Source organism: Callorhinchus milii, unplaced genomic scaffold (assembly GCF_018977255.1).
Source record: "Callorhinchus milii isolate IMCB2004 unplaced genomic scaffold, IMCB_Cmil_1.0 Scaffold13, whole genome shotgun sequence".
Taxonomy (NCBI): domain Eukaryota; kingdom Metazoa; phylum Chordata; class Chondrichthyes; order Chimaeriformes; family Callorhinchidae; genus Callorhinchus; species Callorhinchus milii.
The window spans coordinates 14,146,739-14,163,835 of NW_024704754.1; the positions used below are offsets into that span (position 1 = coordinate 14,146,739).

A 17,097-nucleotide genomic window follows, 5' to 3' on the forward strand; every position below is an offset into this window, starting at 1 on the left:
GAGTGAAGGGAACAGCCAGTTCAGTAGAGTTGTCAGAGGTTATAGACATTGGGTGGAGGGGCTTGAAACTCAAGTGTCTCAAAACCTGGGTAGAGAGGTAGAGTTGGGGGTAAGCAATGTTATGTGAAGGAAGGAAGCTACCAATAAACAGTATGTAAACTTTGTATATTTAATGCAAAGATTGTTAGACATACTATAAAATTAAAATTTGGCTAATTATTCTGTGCCGGCAGTCAAAAGAGTTTTCAGTATGAGTTAAGAATTGAAATGGGCACCAAACCTGTGGCATGATTAAAATTCTGATTGGATTCCTCTTTAAATTCATGGAGCTTTATCGTTACTAAAATACTGGGGTGAAAAATTATATTTTGAAAAGAAATGGAATAAAATTGAGACATGGTGGGGTGGAGAGAGAGAATGGAAAATTTCCATCAATTTTCTAAATTGTTGTAGTCTCCAAGTTCATTGTGTGAAACGATGGACATTTCAGCTCACAAAGAGCCATTGTGCCAGTTCCCCCACTGAGCTATGTGCTTTGAATCCCTTTTCCCAAACCTTATTTTTATGTTCTTCAATAGTTTTTTTTAACCTGCCTTCAAATAGCCACTTGTACAACATGTTCTTGATTAGTATTGAGGATAAATGAAATCTTCATAGTTCGTGTTCCTTTAGTGTTGATTGAATATCAACTTACTCCCTTTCTTTGAACACTCTCTTCTGAAGTACTCGAGTGAATATATCCCTAACATTTTAAGTCTTTTACTAGAACTATGTATAATATCTCCATCCATGATCTACATTTCAGTGGAGGAGAAAAAAGGAGTAATACATTTTTTAAAAAAACTCTTCCTGATTGTCTCCTGATGATCGAATGTCTGCTTAAAATCATAAATTAATTTTTAATTTTTGCTTCCCAATTCTTTTGAATTCAGGACGATACTTTGATGAAATCAGCCAGGACACGGGAAAGTACTGTTTTGGAGTAGAAGATACGCTGAAAGCACTGGAGATGGGGGCAGTAGAGATTCTGATTGTTTATGAAAATCTGGATATAATGCGATATGTTCTGCGCTGTCATGGCACAGAGGGTAGGTGATCTTTCACCATCAAATTTTGTTATTCAGAACATCTATTTCATTTCTATTAAAGTGTTGGCTGTTAACTGGTCTTAGGAAGTAAAATAGCCAGCAAATTGGAACTGTTAAGTGACGGGACTTTTCTTCAATTGCATTTTTCTTATTTTTCAGAAGAGAAAATCCTGTATCTAACACCTGAGCAGGAGAAGGATAAATCCCACTTCACAGACAAAGAGGTACAGTTGACGTGTTATGTTCAGAGTGGGTCCAAAATGAGCTGTCTTAAATGTCTTAAATGTTCTGTATATTCAGCAAATCCCTTTGGGTTGGAAATTGTTGATGCCTGAATAAATAAACAAACATCGGAGTCCATTAGTATTACAGCAATGGTTATAATGGTGGAAAGTATTGGGAGGAGGAGAACGCTTGAAGCTTTCCACCATAAGACTAGTAATTGTAACTAAAATATTATCCATCTGTTTCTTGGGGGTTCAGGTTCACTTTTCATGCTCATGGCAGGTATTTTGTTTAGCTTTTGATTCCCCCTTTATCCTTGCTGTATAAGATCTCAGATCTTCACAGAAGAGGATGTTTACACCATGCAATCGTTCCCCAAACTTCTCCCAAAGCGCTCCTCTGTATGAGCTGATTGGTTGTGTCAGAATAGTCTGGATTGGTTCTCCCTCAAACAATGGAAAGTGTGTGTGCACTGTGCTCTCCAGTGCAACAACAACTTGCATTTCTATCGCCCCCTTCACAAGGTGTAGCATATCGGAGCTCTGAAACAGTGCAATTTACTTCCTAACTTTATGTCGCGGGTCAGAATCTCGAGCTGTTTTTTGCTCAAGACCGTGAATTGATGGAACTCCATAGGGATGAGATCAGTAGATTGTGTTTTCTGGAACCCTTAGGAGTCGAACCAAGGTATCGGGAGTTGGCGCTTTGGGATGTCCTCCTGACATGAGAGGCACTAAACAATGTAATTTATTGTTGATTAATAGTTTCTAGCTGCAATTGCAGTATCCACTGTAGATGAGTGTCCCTGCCCTGTTGTCTTAATGCTTGTGTTTTTTTATAAACTGATTTAGACTGGGCAAGAGCACGAGATGGTGGAAAGTATGCCTCTCCTGGAATGGTTTGCCAATAACTACAAAAAATTTGGAGCTACGCTGGAAATTGTCACAGACAAGTCACAAGAAGGATCTCAGTTTGTGAAGGGCTTTGGTGGCATTGGTGGTAAGGACCTTTCTGTTGCTTTAGGCAGGAAAGGGAATGGGAGAGTTGTAATTGATTTATGTTCACCTAGCAAATCCACGTAACAGCAAAGCAATGTCTTGGGTTGTGTCGCAAATTTTTGCCAATTGGTGTAGCTGGCACTGGGACATAATTTTCTAGTTTAAGAGCTGACCCCAGTTACTGCAAAATAATAGAAATGCATTCTATCCTCCCCAAACCATTTTTTCCTCTGACATTTCACATCTTTGTTCACAATGTCAGACCGGTTCACTTGACAGTCTTCTGGGTGAAAGGTTGTGAGTTCAGGTCCCCCACTAGGCTATGAACCAATATTCTAGGCTGACATCCCAGTATAGTGTGAGGTGGAGTGCTGTTTTGTTGGAGGTGCCGTACTTCAGATGATATTGAAATGGGCTCCCTGGTAGAAATTAAAGATCTTGTGGTACAATTTGGAAGAATGGTTTCTCCCCAAATTTATACTTGCAATACAAAGACTCCCGATTAATTGCTCATTCATCTCATTGATGTGTGTGGAACCTGCTGGCACAGATCAACTGCTGTTTGCCTACATAAGTCACAATACAAACAAGGAGTCCTGTAGCCCAGTAGTTAGAGCACTTGCCTCGCAAATGAGAGATCTGGATTTGATTCCCGGCAGGGTGAAACGCTGGGCAAGTTTTCTTGCTCCACACGCCTGTGTTTACCTAGCAGTACGTAGGAAGCCTGTTGTTAGTCGATTGACGGATCGCTTTTCCGGGGGTAATAAATAACTCCTTCAATGTTTTTTAAAAATTGGTCACTCAGTCCACGACTGTTTGAGGGACACTGCTGTCTGCAATTAGCTGCCCTGTTTCGCCCACAAAATATATAGTCACTTTACAGTATATTCTGTGTAATGCTTTGAGACGTCTCAACGACGTGATAAGGTGATCTATCAAATGCAAGGATTATTATTAATATTATATTTCAAAGTCATGTGTGAAGCATTTTTGACACATTTAAATGATTATGAAATGCTTTATGTTATCTTGATATGTGTCCGAGGTGGGTAGAGCATTTCTAATATTGCACTAAAAATAAACACTGGGGCATTGAGCCAGGGCTCACGCCACCCTGGCTAACTTTCAATTATGATAAAGAATATCTAGTGCCGTGTTTCTCAACCTTTTTGATACCATGGATTGTTTGTTCCATAAATGTAAATGAGCCTATTCATTTACTCAATATAAAGAGATTACTAGTATGGACCAGCCATGAGGTTATCATAGATCTGTGCAGTAGGAGATACTTGGGCTAGTTGTTAATTACTGAAAAAGCAGATCTGAAAATCCAAATCATTTCATTATTTCCAATACTCCTCAGCAGTGAACAGAATCCCTTTTTGTTTCTACATAAACACATAAAACCGGTAAATTAATTTTGTATACAATTGAGCTGAAAGATACAAATTTGTACCTTTGTGTAATTGTACAGATTTATGAAAAGCAAAGTCTGAAAACTTGTGTATTGTTAGCTATACAAATGTATAGCTAACAAATGTAATTACGAATGTAATTTTGTATTGTAGTATTGATTTAGCCATCATTTGGAAATCAGAATTACTCATACCACTGGGGGAGAGGAGGAGAGAAGAAAAAACTTTGTGCTTTGAATGTTATCCTCTGACCTACAATATAGAAAGCCTTTTCAGATATGCCCCATTACTTTTTTTCCCCCCATTCTTGGCAGAAGACACTTGGCAGAAAAACTGGTGTTTATTAGTTTGTTCACAAACTGTTGAAGCCCTCTGTTCTTGGTTAACTTCAAGTTCATTTTTATAATTTAGCTTACTCACAAAGTTCCAACAGCATCATCCTTCAGCTTAACCAGGACCGTATTGTTATTAGGTCTGTTTTTCCTTCAAATTTCATGGTTATAAATCGAATGGATGATGATAGACTTCAGGTGGATCATGCCTGAGCACTTTTAGAAAGATGTGCATTTCACTGTAGAAACATTGATATGCAGTTGTATCACAATGCAACCATATTGATCCAGTTTTCAGATTGTATCAAAGAAAGGTATACAAAGCTAAACTTAAGCTTCCCGAGTTTCAGGCAGCAGGTAGAAAGCTACTCCCTCTCCGTTTTGATTTGAGTGTCTGTTGTCTTGCAGCAGGCGCTGTGCATAGAAACTGATCTTTCTGCATCCGCCCTATTCAATGGAACAGAAAGACATCTCGAGGCACTGTCGTTAGCTCAGGGAATCGTTTGTTCAAAGCACACCAAGCTAAGGCCCAGATGTCACTGCAACTCCTGAAGACATCTGATGTAAGATCTGTACTCGTTCTTCAGTTTATTGTTAAAACATTTCCACATCCTTGGTGCTTAATGTAGATGTAGGTCCAATATTCTTCATACTTTCAGAAAAAATGTATGCAGGTTGGAAAACAAAATTCCCCCTTTCGCTGTTCAGTAATGTAAGAGTTTTCTTGCATCTCACGTAAGCTACTTTTGCTTCAGGGGTTTGATTCCATTGGAACAAAAACAACTACTTACATTTATAAAGCACCATTTATGCAGAGTAGTGTCTCAGAGCTTATGTAGTTTGAAAACTCTGTAACGTCTCTCTTTCCCCTGCTTTCCCACCCACTCTCACCCCAACAAAACAAAGGAAAACCATATATTCACATCTTAAGTGAGCTTTTGAAAAAGCCACTTCAGATTTAAATTGTGTTGGTTTTTGTTTTGGTGCAAAATGTTTTGGCACTTACAAATCATTTGCTCAGAAAACCACTCAATAATGTTTCAGTCTTCTGCCATAGGCTGTCTATCCTCTAAACTCTGTCCAGGACCATTTCAGAGACATCTATTGGGAATCTTTGTATGAGATTCAGTGGATAGAATATCAATATTTAGGCAATGAAAAGGTGAAACATCTTTTTGTTTTGACTTTATGGAAGTATTTGCAAGCAGTGCTGATGTGCAGATGTTTTACACAAGGTTTATTTCCTAGTGCGTACCATTTTTCTCAGCTGCACTTGATCCCTTGATGCCTTAGTGTGCCTCCACCTATCTATCATGTTCTGCATTTGCACACTTGGGCTCAAGTGCAGAGACTGCTTTTGAGAGTGTAACTGTCTCAGATCTTTTTGGAGTCTGTGCATTCCTGTGAGCTTTTAAATCTTTGTTTCAGCATAGAGAGAGAGAGAGCATTTCAGATGTTAATGGGACATTCCACCATGACTTTGTCCTGAAGATGGGGCGATTCTCCACCTCCTTCCCAACTTTCTGCAAGGTTATGTTTTGCTTTACTTGTCTCAGGATAGTGGGGTTCAGGTCAGACGTTCTAAGTTTGTATCCATTGTCTCGCGGCCTTTCCTTGCGAAAGTAATATTTGACGTGAGCAGCTCTTTGATGCAGATTGAGCGAAAGATCTTGTCAGTGAAGGAAATAGTTTGTCCTCTGGGACTCATTACCAAACAGGTTAGGATATTCAACTCAACAGGTGCAGTTGGATCTAGTTTACTGACTAACTCTGAATCAACATGTGGAGATTTGTTTTTCAAACTATCTATATGGCACTGACCTGAAGCAGTGTGTTTTTGTGCTTCTACTAAATGCTAAGAGCCTAAAGCTACTGTGCTCCAAGCTGACCTAAAATTGTTGCTAAAACGTAAAGAATTTCACCACTCTTGATTTCCAAATAAATTGTTTAAGTTAAAACAAAAAATACATGGCTACGAGGTTAGAGGGCTGGGAAACAGAGTTTGGCTATTATGATGCTCCCTGGCAAGGTGGAACTACTTTACACACTAGTGCTGCTTGAGTTAAAATGAGGAGAGTTCTTCTCATTACTACATATAAGGAGCAAGATAGTTACATGCAGCTTTATGTAAACAAATCTTTTTTGTTAGCTCAAGATAACAAGCTATAGCTGCTGCTGTGTTCCAAAATAGTAACTTGAAGATGAAGCACTTCAGATCTGGATCACCTCTTAAGTCTTGGTACACTTATTATAACTTGTGTGTGGAAGGTTTAGATGAGACTATTCGGTGTCAAGGAATGGCGTGAGCCACAATCTTCCCAATTTTTCAAATCCAATTCAGCCTTCACATGCTCTGTTTCTTAACCCTTACTTTGCCTTTGTTTTCCTCGCCTGATGTTGTTTGAAAGTGTTGCATTATGTTCAAAATCACTGGATTGTGTGTGGGTGGGAGGCTGCAGAACTAACCTGTTCCAGGAGGTAGGTAGTTGAGTGTGTGTGAGTGTGCGCAAGCCAGATACCGACCAATCAGGCTGTGAATTTCTTAGAGATAACGTTTGGGAAATAGCTATTCCATTTTGTACATTATGATTGAACTTCATTCAGAGGAGTGACTTGTTTAGGTACTTGCTTCTCATCACTTCTTGTATTAATGCAACTTAAGATTTAGATTCTGATTGATGGATCACGAGAGACATAGGAGCAATGAATACAAACTAATGATCAGATAACTAGGCTTTTTAACAATGCTTTGAAGGTTGATGGAGGAAATGTTGCATTGCTCAGTTTGAACTCAATGGTGCTTGCTTAGTCTTAAACTAGTCATTTGATGGTTTGTATTTGTCTATTTGGAAAAAATGTTTTTCATGCTAATATGCTTATCAATCACTATGTCCAGTGACTCGGTATTGTAACATTATTAATAGATTCAATGAGCAGTTAGCTTGGTAAACCTGAAAGGCTACATGAAATGTGCTCTAATTTACTTCCTCATAGTAGGTGGTTGTCTTTAAGCGAGAAGTCAGGGCTACTGACACTGAGCTTCCAACCAAACAACCAGAAGCTGCATTTCAAGTGTCCTGGGAAAAAAAACAATGGCAGAATGCTTTGCACAACTGAAAATTCCTGCTGGCTCCAAACACCCACAACTGGGAATAACCCAACCTAGCCTTGGGTAATTGGAGTATGGGAAGCAACCTTGAGCGTGAGATGGGGTAGGGAGGTGGTGGTAACAGAATCAGGAAGGAGAATGGTTGAGCACAGGGTATTTACCTATGTGCATCCTTTCCTTCCTTTGGAGCCATTATTTGTCTTGAAATTTGAGCTCCTACTGTTCTACAGGTGTCCAAGATCCTTGTGTGAGCTTGAATCCTTGAATTTTGGTAAAATATTTGATAATTGGGATATCACATCAGGCTGTCCACACCTGACTGCCACCCAAAATACCAGCAGGAAACCTGGTTGTCCTTTTTCCTATTCCCAAATGTAAAGGGCAGTGAGATCAGCTAATTCAGCAAAGCCTGGCACTGACACCTCTAGGCTTCTGGTCTGTGGGAGGGTGCCTTGGAGGAACCTTTATGGAGCCATAATTAACAATGAAGCCCTTTCCTGCACAATGGAGTCCTGTAGCTCAGTGGTTAGAGCACTCGCTTTGCAAGTGAGAGACCTGAGTTCAATTCCAGGCAGGGCGAAACCTTGGGCAAGTTTCCTTACTCCACACGCCTAATAATAATCCCTCCAAAAACCCAAAACAATAATTAAATTGGTCATTTTCAATCTACGACTGTTTGTGGGACATTGCTGTGCGCAATTGGCTGCCGCGTTTGCCCACAAATATACAGTCAATTCACTTTACAGTGTGTACTGTGAAGCGCTTTGGGACGTCCTCCCGACGTGAAAAGCGCTATATCAAATGCAAGGATTATTATTATAATGCCATCCAAGCACTTAGCAGACCCAGCTCATTGAGTGTGAACCATGCAGCATGCGAACACAGATGTAAGTTGACTAAGGGTGATTTGTAAGTGTATTTCAGATTTCTGTGAGTTTTCTCCAGCCTAGAACCAATTCATCCTCTAAACTAGAGTGAACTCACATTAGCTAATCTAGTCCCGTTAAGTAAGTATAACTCGACAGATGTACAATGCCTCTCCTAACATGGCAATGCTGTTTCACAACAGGTATCTTACGATATCGGGTGGACTTTCAAGGTATGGAATACCAAGGAGATGAAGAAGACTTTTTTGACCTAGACGACTACTAGGTAGACGGGACTAGGTCCGGCTACATGTGCCTAGCCCTCCCACATCCAACCCAAGGAGAGAAAAACACAATGGAAAAAAAATCCCTGCCTTAGAACAGACATTTCCAGAACTTGATATTCTAAATACATTGGAGATGGTGAATAAAAAATAACACACTTTGATTTGTCATTGTGTCAGTGCAACAGCAACACCCAACTCTGTTCCCAATGCCAGATTGGACTAATATTTTGAGAAATTTTCATTTTTATTTTTACTTAAAAATATGGGACTTTTGTTGCTGTTGTATTTTATGAAAATGAGATTTTTTACCTCCATATGTAGAGGCAAATAATAAAAAGGAATGCTATCAAACTTCATTTCTGCAAGCTGATGAATATGAGCAGCCCCCGATTTTCATCCGGAGACCTCCAGTTTCTACTGTAATAAATAGAGGAGATAAATTTGAGCAACTACTGCAGTGTATGACCCCATTTACATGGGCAACTTGAGCTGTGGCTGTATTTGAGAAATAAATATAGCCTTAGTCATACATGTAAAGTTAGTGACTTTTTAATAAGCAAGGGGTGGGAGTTTTTAAGCCTTTTTCACCTTCTGAGGAAAAAGGCTGCCTCTACAATTTTTTTAAATTAAAAAAGAGGTTTGAGCAGTACTTGTGCTGCCTCTGCATGTCACCGGTACACTTATTACATTGTGTGCAGGAGATATCCAGTGGTGGTGTAATTCCCCCACAAGTTTGGGTTATACTTTCAACTAGACGCCTGAATTCCCACTCTCGCTAGGCATGCTAACCGGCCAGCACGAGTGTGAGCAAGTGAGTTCTAACCTTAGGACTTAGGATGTCTTGATTTGGCCCAACTTTGTTTGTTAACCAGGACCTGCTCCATATTGGGGTCATAGTAAAAACTGAACCAGAGTTGGTACTACCCTTCAGACCGTGCTGCCAAATGCAGCCTCTTGTCGACTAAAGGTTGACGTATGTTTTGGGAAAAGTGCTGCAAAATCCAACAAAGGTATAACGCAGCATTGATCAATCACTCTGTGTTGAGGTTTGGGTTTGTGTTGGGACAAAATGTACTCCATATGCCCCACCCCCCGTTCTATTCCCAACAATCAGGGCGGGTAGTAGATTGTTGGGCTGTTTATAAGTGCTGATATGAAAGTAGAATTTTTTTTAAAACAAATCAAAGTACATATGACTTGAAGGGGAATATTAAAACTGCAGGGAGATTTCAATGCTAAGTACAAAGACTGAAAAGTGAATCTGGCATTCCTGACAGTTGGGAATGTGTTGGTGCAAGGGGAGGAAGTGTCCATATGAACAGAAAGCCTGGCAATTAGGTTTTACTGGAACAGTTGCTTAATAGTACAACTGTAGATGGACAACTGTAGTACAAGATCACTGATGTGGACAGATGAGCAACTTTCCGTTGATCACCCATATATCTCCATAAGGCCGTTGAAAGTGGAGTGGAACTCCTTTCTTAATTGGGGGCTTTTGCCAAATGAATGTAAACTGATGCTGCATGTACAGGGGCATATCGTCTGATGTAACTGCTCGCCTCTTGCACTACTGCACCTGCGTTGGAATTGAACCCATTTCTACTAACCTGCAGAGCGAGATATTTTAGGCAAGAAACTGATTGATGTTAGCATGGTGATTGATGATACAAAGTGATGGTATTATTTTACCTAGGCAGGGTGACTGTTGGGGGTCTGACAACGGACGCCTCCCTCAATGGAACCTGATTTTGTTCCAGATTGTGCAGCACAGTTAATTGACAGTAAATCCCTCCCTCCCCTGGCTAACTGGACTAATCGGGGGGAGATCCAGTCTGGTTACCTGGATTTTCCAGCTAAGTGTTAATCCTAATATATAAAATAAGTAACAATAAATCCTTCCTAACATTTAAAATGGATCAAATTAATTTTAAATGAAATAGAAAAACCAAAATATTGTATAGTTCTGTACTCGCCACTGATGCGATGCAGCTGTGTTGATGCCCTCGGCAAAAGTTTCAAGCTGGGGGCATCTTGTGGGCTGGCGGGTGTTTGGAATTAGTGGGGGTGGATTTTTGGCTGAATCTTCCGGCCTGCCTAATTTGGAATTCGGGATACTTGGGAGTCTGGTTAGCTGGGGGGTTACTGTAACTAGCACAATGTAGAATTGGTCACCTCTTTCCCACGCTTGTGGGATGTATGTATGTCCTACTCCTATGTACACCATTCATCACGTTTCACTCCTCTTCCATAGCATGATTGCCTTTTGCATGGTTTCTGAAGTCCATTTCACATAATTTGGATGTATATTTTATTTAATACAGTGTTATACACTGTAGAAAGTTGTCAATTCAATCCCCAATTGTGTTTCTGTTTACCACTGAGATGCTTTAACTCTTTGAGTCCTGAATCTGATTACAGCTTTTTGAGATGCACTTTTTGGCCATACCATCTGGAAATGCTTTTCTGCGACTATCTAACTGCTCAATATTGTAAAGTAGAATTTGGGAAATGTAAAGAATATTTACAGTCTTCACAAATAAGGATTGCAAATCTTTTTGTATTTGCCTTTAAGGTTTTTAGTACTCGAAGGATTAGAGCAGAACGTTTTTCCTCCTCCCACCCCCCCCACTCCCTCTCTTCCCCCCACCCCCGACCACCCTATTGATTTCCTTGAAGGATAGGCTATGCCCTTGCGTTCTCCAAACCCAGCCTTATCCAAAAGATAACTGGCGCGGACCATGCTTTCAACACTGCATTGCTCAATCTGTGTAAATGGGGCCATTTTGATACATAGACCAGACGAATATATATTTACATTTTCAGATAGCCCACTGCTTGGAATAAGAAGTATGCATTGCAATGAGTGCAGCTCCTTTTGTAGTTTTAATGTTTACTATTTAAGTTTGGAAATGATGCCAAAATGTTTTGTATTTCTTTGACCAATGTATTCTCCGAAATGGAACTGATGTGAATTCAGAAAGGGGGTAGATCTCAGCTTTCATGCACTACAGCCTCTGCAGAAAGATCCCAAGCAGCGTTACTTGGTGTTGTGATGTACAGACATGGAGAAGAGTATTAAAAACCATATTTAAGAATAAAATTTGGTTCCGTCTTTATTCTGGTTCTTCCACAGACAAGATTTGTACACAAAATTTCTTAGTAAGAGACTGTGTACCATAGAGCTTGCAATGTACATTATGAACTGATACAGTATAGAATCTCACATTCCAAGAATATTCCAGATTGTTCAAGTCCTGAAATGAATGCACTCTAAACAAAGCGTGCAAAAGACTGACCCAGTATCATTTAATTTTTGACTTGTGTTTGTTTTCCAAGAACTTGGAACGTTAAGAGATGGCCCCTCTCACTACTTGCACGTAAACCTTTTCAAACTTGTTCATCTTCAACTTTTAAGAGCTGTGTTCGTCAGCCGCATCTCCACCCCGGCTGTGCTCCACAACTACCCAATCCTGGGGTCGGACCTTCCTCACCTGCGGCCTCATCTTATCAATTAAAGCCCCCCCCCCCCCCCCCGCCGGAGGATAGTCATCAGTAGGATAGATCCAGGATCAATACTGATTATGTTAATTAAAAGTGCAAGTTATATAGGCAAACAACCAATCTGCCATCAATGTCACACAAACAATGAGGTAAGTAGGCAATTTAAATTGGGACAAACAGCGACTAAGACGGATCGATTTTGAAACAAAAAATAAATCCTTACATTTCATCCTGGTCCTGTATTCAAATCCTTCCACGGCCTTGCCCTACCTCGGCAATCTGCAGTCTGACTGACCCAGCTTCTCCCTCTGCTCAGCTAAAAGTGACCTCCCAGACCAATCCACCCCACCATTGTGTGAGGTTTAGCCACTCTGCCCCACTCTGGATCTCCAGCCCTTTCGTTTCAGCCCCTCCTTCAACCGTGCTTTCGGTTATCCCATCCTATTACCCGCGCCCCCGAGCTTGTGTGTCTGGTTAGCTGTGAAGCATTTTTAAGATGTTCTGATTAGAAAGCCTCTATGTAAATAGTTTTTTTTTCCCTTCCTAGTACCTTGGTGACCATTTATGTATGAATCAATAGTGAGTGTCAGCACATTATATCAAGGAAAGCATTGTAGACCCTGTCTCATCTGATCTGTAGACACGCGCATCTTCCACTTGAATCTCTGAATTGGCATCAGGCAAAGGAAATTGAGATGATTACTCTTCTTCCCCCACCACACCCTATCCCTTGGATACAGAGACACCCCACTTGCTGCCCTGATTGAGATGAGATATTTGACTTAGTTCTGTGATGGGCTGACTGATTGACTGGGCGACTAAGATGTTTGGAGAAACTGTTCTATACTGCCTTTGGTCATTCAATTCTCTTCATCTGTGTCCTCCCATTATTACTCAATTGTCTGGGCAGACTGCCAAACAGGAATTATATGCCAACTAGAAATGGTATGCCAGCCAGGGGCCATACACCAACCAAGAATCTTAGAGCATATTCTGCAAAAAAAGTTGGAACCAAATTTCTGAATTGGCCGGCCTAATTCATCTCTTCGAACCTTTGTGTTATGGTAACTTCATCACTGAATCAACACAACAACAACAAAATTACATTGCCTTTCACGTCGGGAGGAAGTCGCAAGAGAGGTACAGATGAATAAGACTCTTAAGTGCATTGGATCTCATCTGCTTCTTACATGAGTTCAGTGTCTTGTGTTATTTGAGTGAAGTGTGCTTTCTAAGCCTCCAGCCAAACATTATCTGTCATTTCATGTCAAGAAAATGTCCATAAATGATGTAATGTAAAGACCCTATGTTGGGCTCAACACTCCAACGCTTTGTCACAAGTGTGAAGTCTGTAGCTCAGTGGTTAGAGCACTCGCTTTGCAAGCGAGAGACCTGAGTTCAATTCCAGGCAGTGTGAAATCTTGGGCAAGTTTCCTTACTCCACATGTCTAATAATAGTCCCTCCACAACAAAAAACAATAATAAATTGGTCATTTTCAATCCACGACTGTTTGTGGAACAATTGGCTGCCGCGTTTTGCCCACAAATATACGGTCAATAGCATATTCTGTGAAGTGCTTTGAGACCCCTAGAAGATGCGAGAAGCGCTATATTAAATGCAAGGATTATTATTATATTATTACCATCCTTCAAATGAAATGATTATCTGAAGTCCTATGTGTTTGCATTTCAAGTGGGCATTTAAAGATCCCATCACACTTTACATAGAATCATAAAAAAATTATAGCATGGAAATAAGCAATTTGACCAACTAGTCCATACTACTCTTTATACTCCACATGAGCCTCCACCCATCTAACTCCTTCTCCCATACCTCACTATTATATTCTCACTCATTTATTTATCAAATTTCCTCTAAAGTATGTGGATGCTTTCTGCTTCAACCACAGCCACAGCTTTGAACTGTGAGTTCCACATTCTCAGCATGAAGAGGTTCCTCCTAAACTCCCTTTTAGATTCTCTACTGGCTACCCCGTGTGAAGGGCGCTATATAAATGCAAGTTGTTGTTGTTGGCTATCTTATATTTATGTTGCCAGGTATTGGACTCACCAACAAATTTAAAGGTAATAATATTACCTTAATGAATCCTTTGAAAACCTTCAACACCTCCATCAGTCCCTTCCCAATTACCTTATCTCCAGAGAGAAAAGCTATAACCTGTCTAATCTTTCTCAATAGTGATATCCACTCATCCCTCCCCATAGGATCCTATTTGAAGAAGAAGCTACTCCTAGTGTTTGTCCAGAAATCCTCCAGATAAATTGATCGTTCACTTCAATGACTACGGGGGTTCTGACTGGAGCAAATAGCTTTGGCCGTCACTTACAAATACATACTTTACAGCAATTCCTTATGAAGCACTTTCAGTTTTGATGCTTTAGACGTTGCATTAAATGCAAAGATCATTATTATCAGATATTCTAAAGAACTACACTTTACTCAATTAAAGACCACAATCCTCTTTGATCACTCAATAATTCCATCCCTCATTCCTCGCTCAATAACTCCACTTTCACCCGAACCATACCCTCATGGCTGGTTGAAGGACCCCACTCCATTCTTCACCCCTAGTTCAATAACGTATTCACACCCATCACCCCTCACTAAATGATCCCTCTCTCTGCAGAAAACGGGTCGATATAAGTTAATTGTAAATTATTGACACACGAAAGGAATGCAGGCAAATCTGCCACCTAACTTCGGGATTCTGTTGAGGATGACCCAGGGTTTCTAGCCCGTTTTCACATCCTTTATAAATTTTTGCACCTTTTTGGAAACTATGATGTGGGTTTACCTGGAATGCAGACACCTCGTTGCGCCAGGTCTGTTGTGTTTAACAGGAATGTTCTCATGTTATTTACTGTGTGTTCCAGCCAGCCTCGGTCACTCCCTAAAACCAACCTGGACTGTGATTGTTGCCAAGCTCTTGTTGGCTGTGGCTGGAGCAGAGTTTCACCCTTTCCTATGAAGACTGAAAGATTGGCTGCTGCACAGAGTATTTTGTGTGAGGGGTGAGGTCCTCTAGTATTTCCTTTCCTGGTGTGGGCCTGAGCCATGCACACCAGCAGGTTCTCAGCTTTGATCCCCAGGGTCAATGCTGAACTTGCTGATCTCAACCAGGGTAGCAGTCGTGCTAAATGGCAGAGGCATCTGTTGGGTTAGAGAGGAAAATCAATGAGAGTTCCCGCACCCAAAAGTCCGAAATCTCACCTAGATTGTCTTAAAATGTAATGATCACAGATTTGGGGAAAATTCTTGAATTCAGTCTCAGAAGTTGGATCTTTTTAAGGACGGCCTTCTTCTAAATTTAGACTAAACATAAGATTTTCTTCACAATTCTGTGCCGTCTCAAATTTTAAGACAAAATGATCTTCCAGGCCAAGACTAGATGGAATTTGAAGCATCTGATTGCTGCAGTATATATTGACCCCCGCTGCCTATATGTTTAGTGAGAACAAGATTGGTCTCGCATTTGATACCTACAAATACCCTTACCCCGCCCCCCCCCCCCCCCCCCATCCCCTAATCAGATCAGGCACTTGAGTTATGTTATTATGTTATCTATGTTATTATTTTTGATATTGTGGGAACCTCAACAAAGTCTAAAGTCTCAGAGCTGCTTAACTCCTTTCCTCCTGTCATTGTTGGGTTTGATGCTATTCCTATATCCTGACATCTTTAACATCTGTCTTAATGACAAACAGCATTGAGGACTACATAGTGCCGATGCCTCTTGTTTTCTCTAGATGAAAAGGGAGAATCATCTCTTTTGATTGTGTGCAACTTCTTTTTTGCAGACAAGATGTTAAACTGAGGTCCCATCTGTCTGTTCATGTAGATATTATACAACTCTCACCAATTATTGGTAAAGAGAAAGGAGTACTGCTCAACAGTCCTTAAGATCAGTCATTCTTGACCTCCCGGCGCCTTGGGATGTTCTTCCGATTTGAAAGGTGCTATACAAATGTAATTTTGCATGGTATTTACTCATGGCTATTTTGGGACTTTGCTATCGCAAATGACTGCTGCGTTTGCGGACAAAGAATAGTTATTACACTCGACAGTGACTGCTGTAAAGTACTTTCAGATACGACAATATGAAAAAAAAATTTCTCTCCAAAACAACTGCATTTATATAATGTCTCGGAGCACTTTACAAAGGTGGAGCTGGACACTGAGCAGGGGAGAGGAGAAGGGAGATGTGACTGGCTACAGTTGAATGAACATGTGCAACACATTGCTTTTAGGTAAGGTTTTAAGGCAGGAGTTAAAGACATGCAAATGCTGCTGTCACTCAATGCTTTGCTTGCTCTTATTATTTTGCTCCTAAAATACTTTTCTTATTCTCACTGAAACTAACAGTAAAGCACTGCTGGATTTCCAATCCATCCTTCAGATATTAGAGCCATAGAATTATACAGCACAGAAGGAGGCCCACTGTGCCCATGCCAGCTCTTGAAAGAGTTGTCCAAATTAATCCCACTCCCCTGCTCTCTCCCCATCGCCTTGTCCTCCCCATATATCTATCCACTTTTCTTTTGAAAGTTGTTATCAAGTCTGCTTCCACCACTCTTTCAGGCAGTGCATTCCAGATCTGAACAACTCTCTGTGTGAAAACATTTCTCCTCATCGCCCCGGTTCTTTTGACAACTATCTTAAATAATCGTATCCCATCTGCCTTCTCTGAATACTCGGGTGGATGCTAAAGATCATGTGGTGATAGTATGAAGAGCAGGGAGTTTCATCCTAGTGTTCTGGCTAATGTTCATCCAAATGTAACCAAAGGTAGACATTCATCTCATTGTTCTGGACAGAACATTGCTGACAGGGATTAGCTGCCATATGTATTTGTATAATAGCACTCAGTACACTTCAAAGTCATTTATTTTGTGAAGCTCTTAGATGCTGTGGTGGGTGCTGTATCAAATGCAAATGTTACTTTTATTATTAATCACTCTACAGAAATTATTGCAAATTGTCAGCATGCTGCTAATTAATTAATTGAAGTGAAGTGTGTACAGGGGGTTAATTAGAATTTTCCTGTGTTTAATTCAGTATCTTGGAAACGAAAAGTGAAATTGTGGTAGGTTAATTTTACAGCACAGAAGAATCCATCGTGTCTTTGAAAGCGGAATCTATTCAGTCCCATTTTCCTGCCTTTCCCCCCCATACTCGCTGCAAATTACTCTTTTTAGTTGTCTATCTCTTTGCCACTTGAAAGCAAAGTTGGATCCTGCTTCAACCATCATGGCAT

General features: G+C 40.5%; 1 protein-coding gene across 1 annotated transcript in view; it reads left to right on the plus strand.

The window, feature by feature from the left end:
- Positions 1-11,420, plus strand: part of LOC103177312 (eukaryotic peptide chain release factor subunit 1) — a 37,279-nt gene extending 25,859 nt beyond the window's left edge. The window contains exons 7-10 of the mRNA XM_042339918.1: positions 933-1,088; positions 1,248-1,312; positions 2,165-2,312; positions 8,237-11,420. Coding sequence (XP_042195852.1) covers positions 933-1,088; positions 1,248-1,312; positions 2,165-2,312; positions 8,237-8,319 — 452 coding nt within the window. The 3' untranslated portion in view covers positions 8,320-11,420. The remainder of the gene's footprint in view (positions 1-932; positions 1,089-1,247; positions 1,313-2,164; positions 2,313-8,236) is intronic.
- The last annotated feature ends 5,677 nt before the right edge of the window (positions 11,421-17,097 follow it).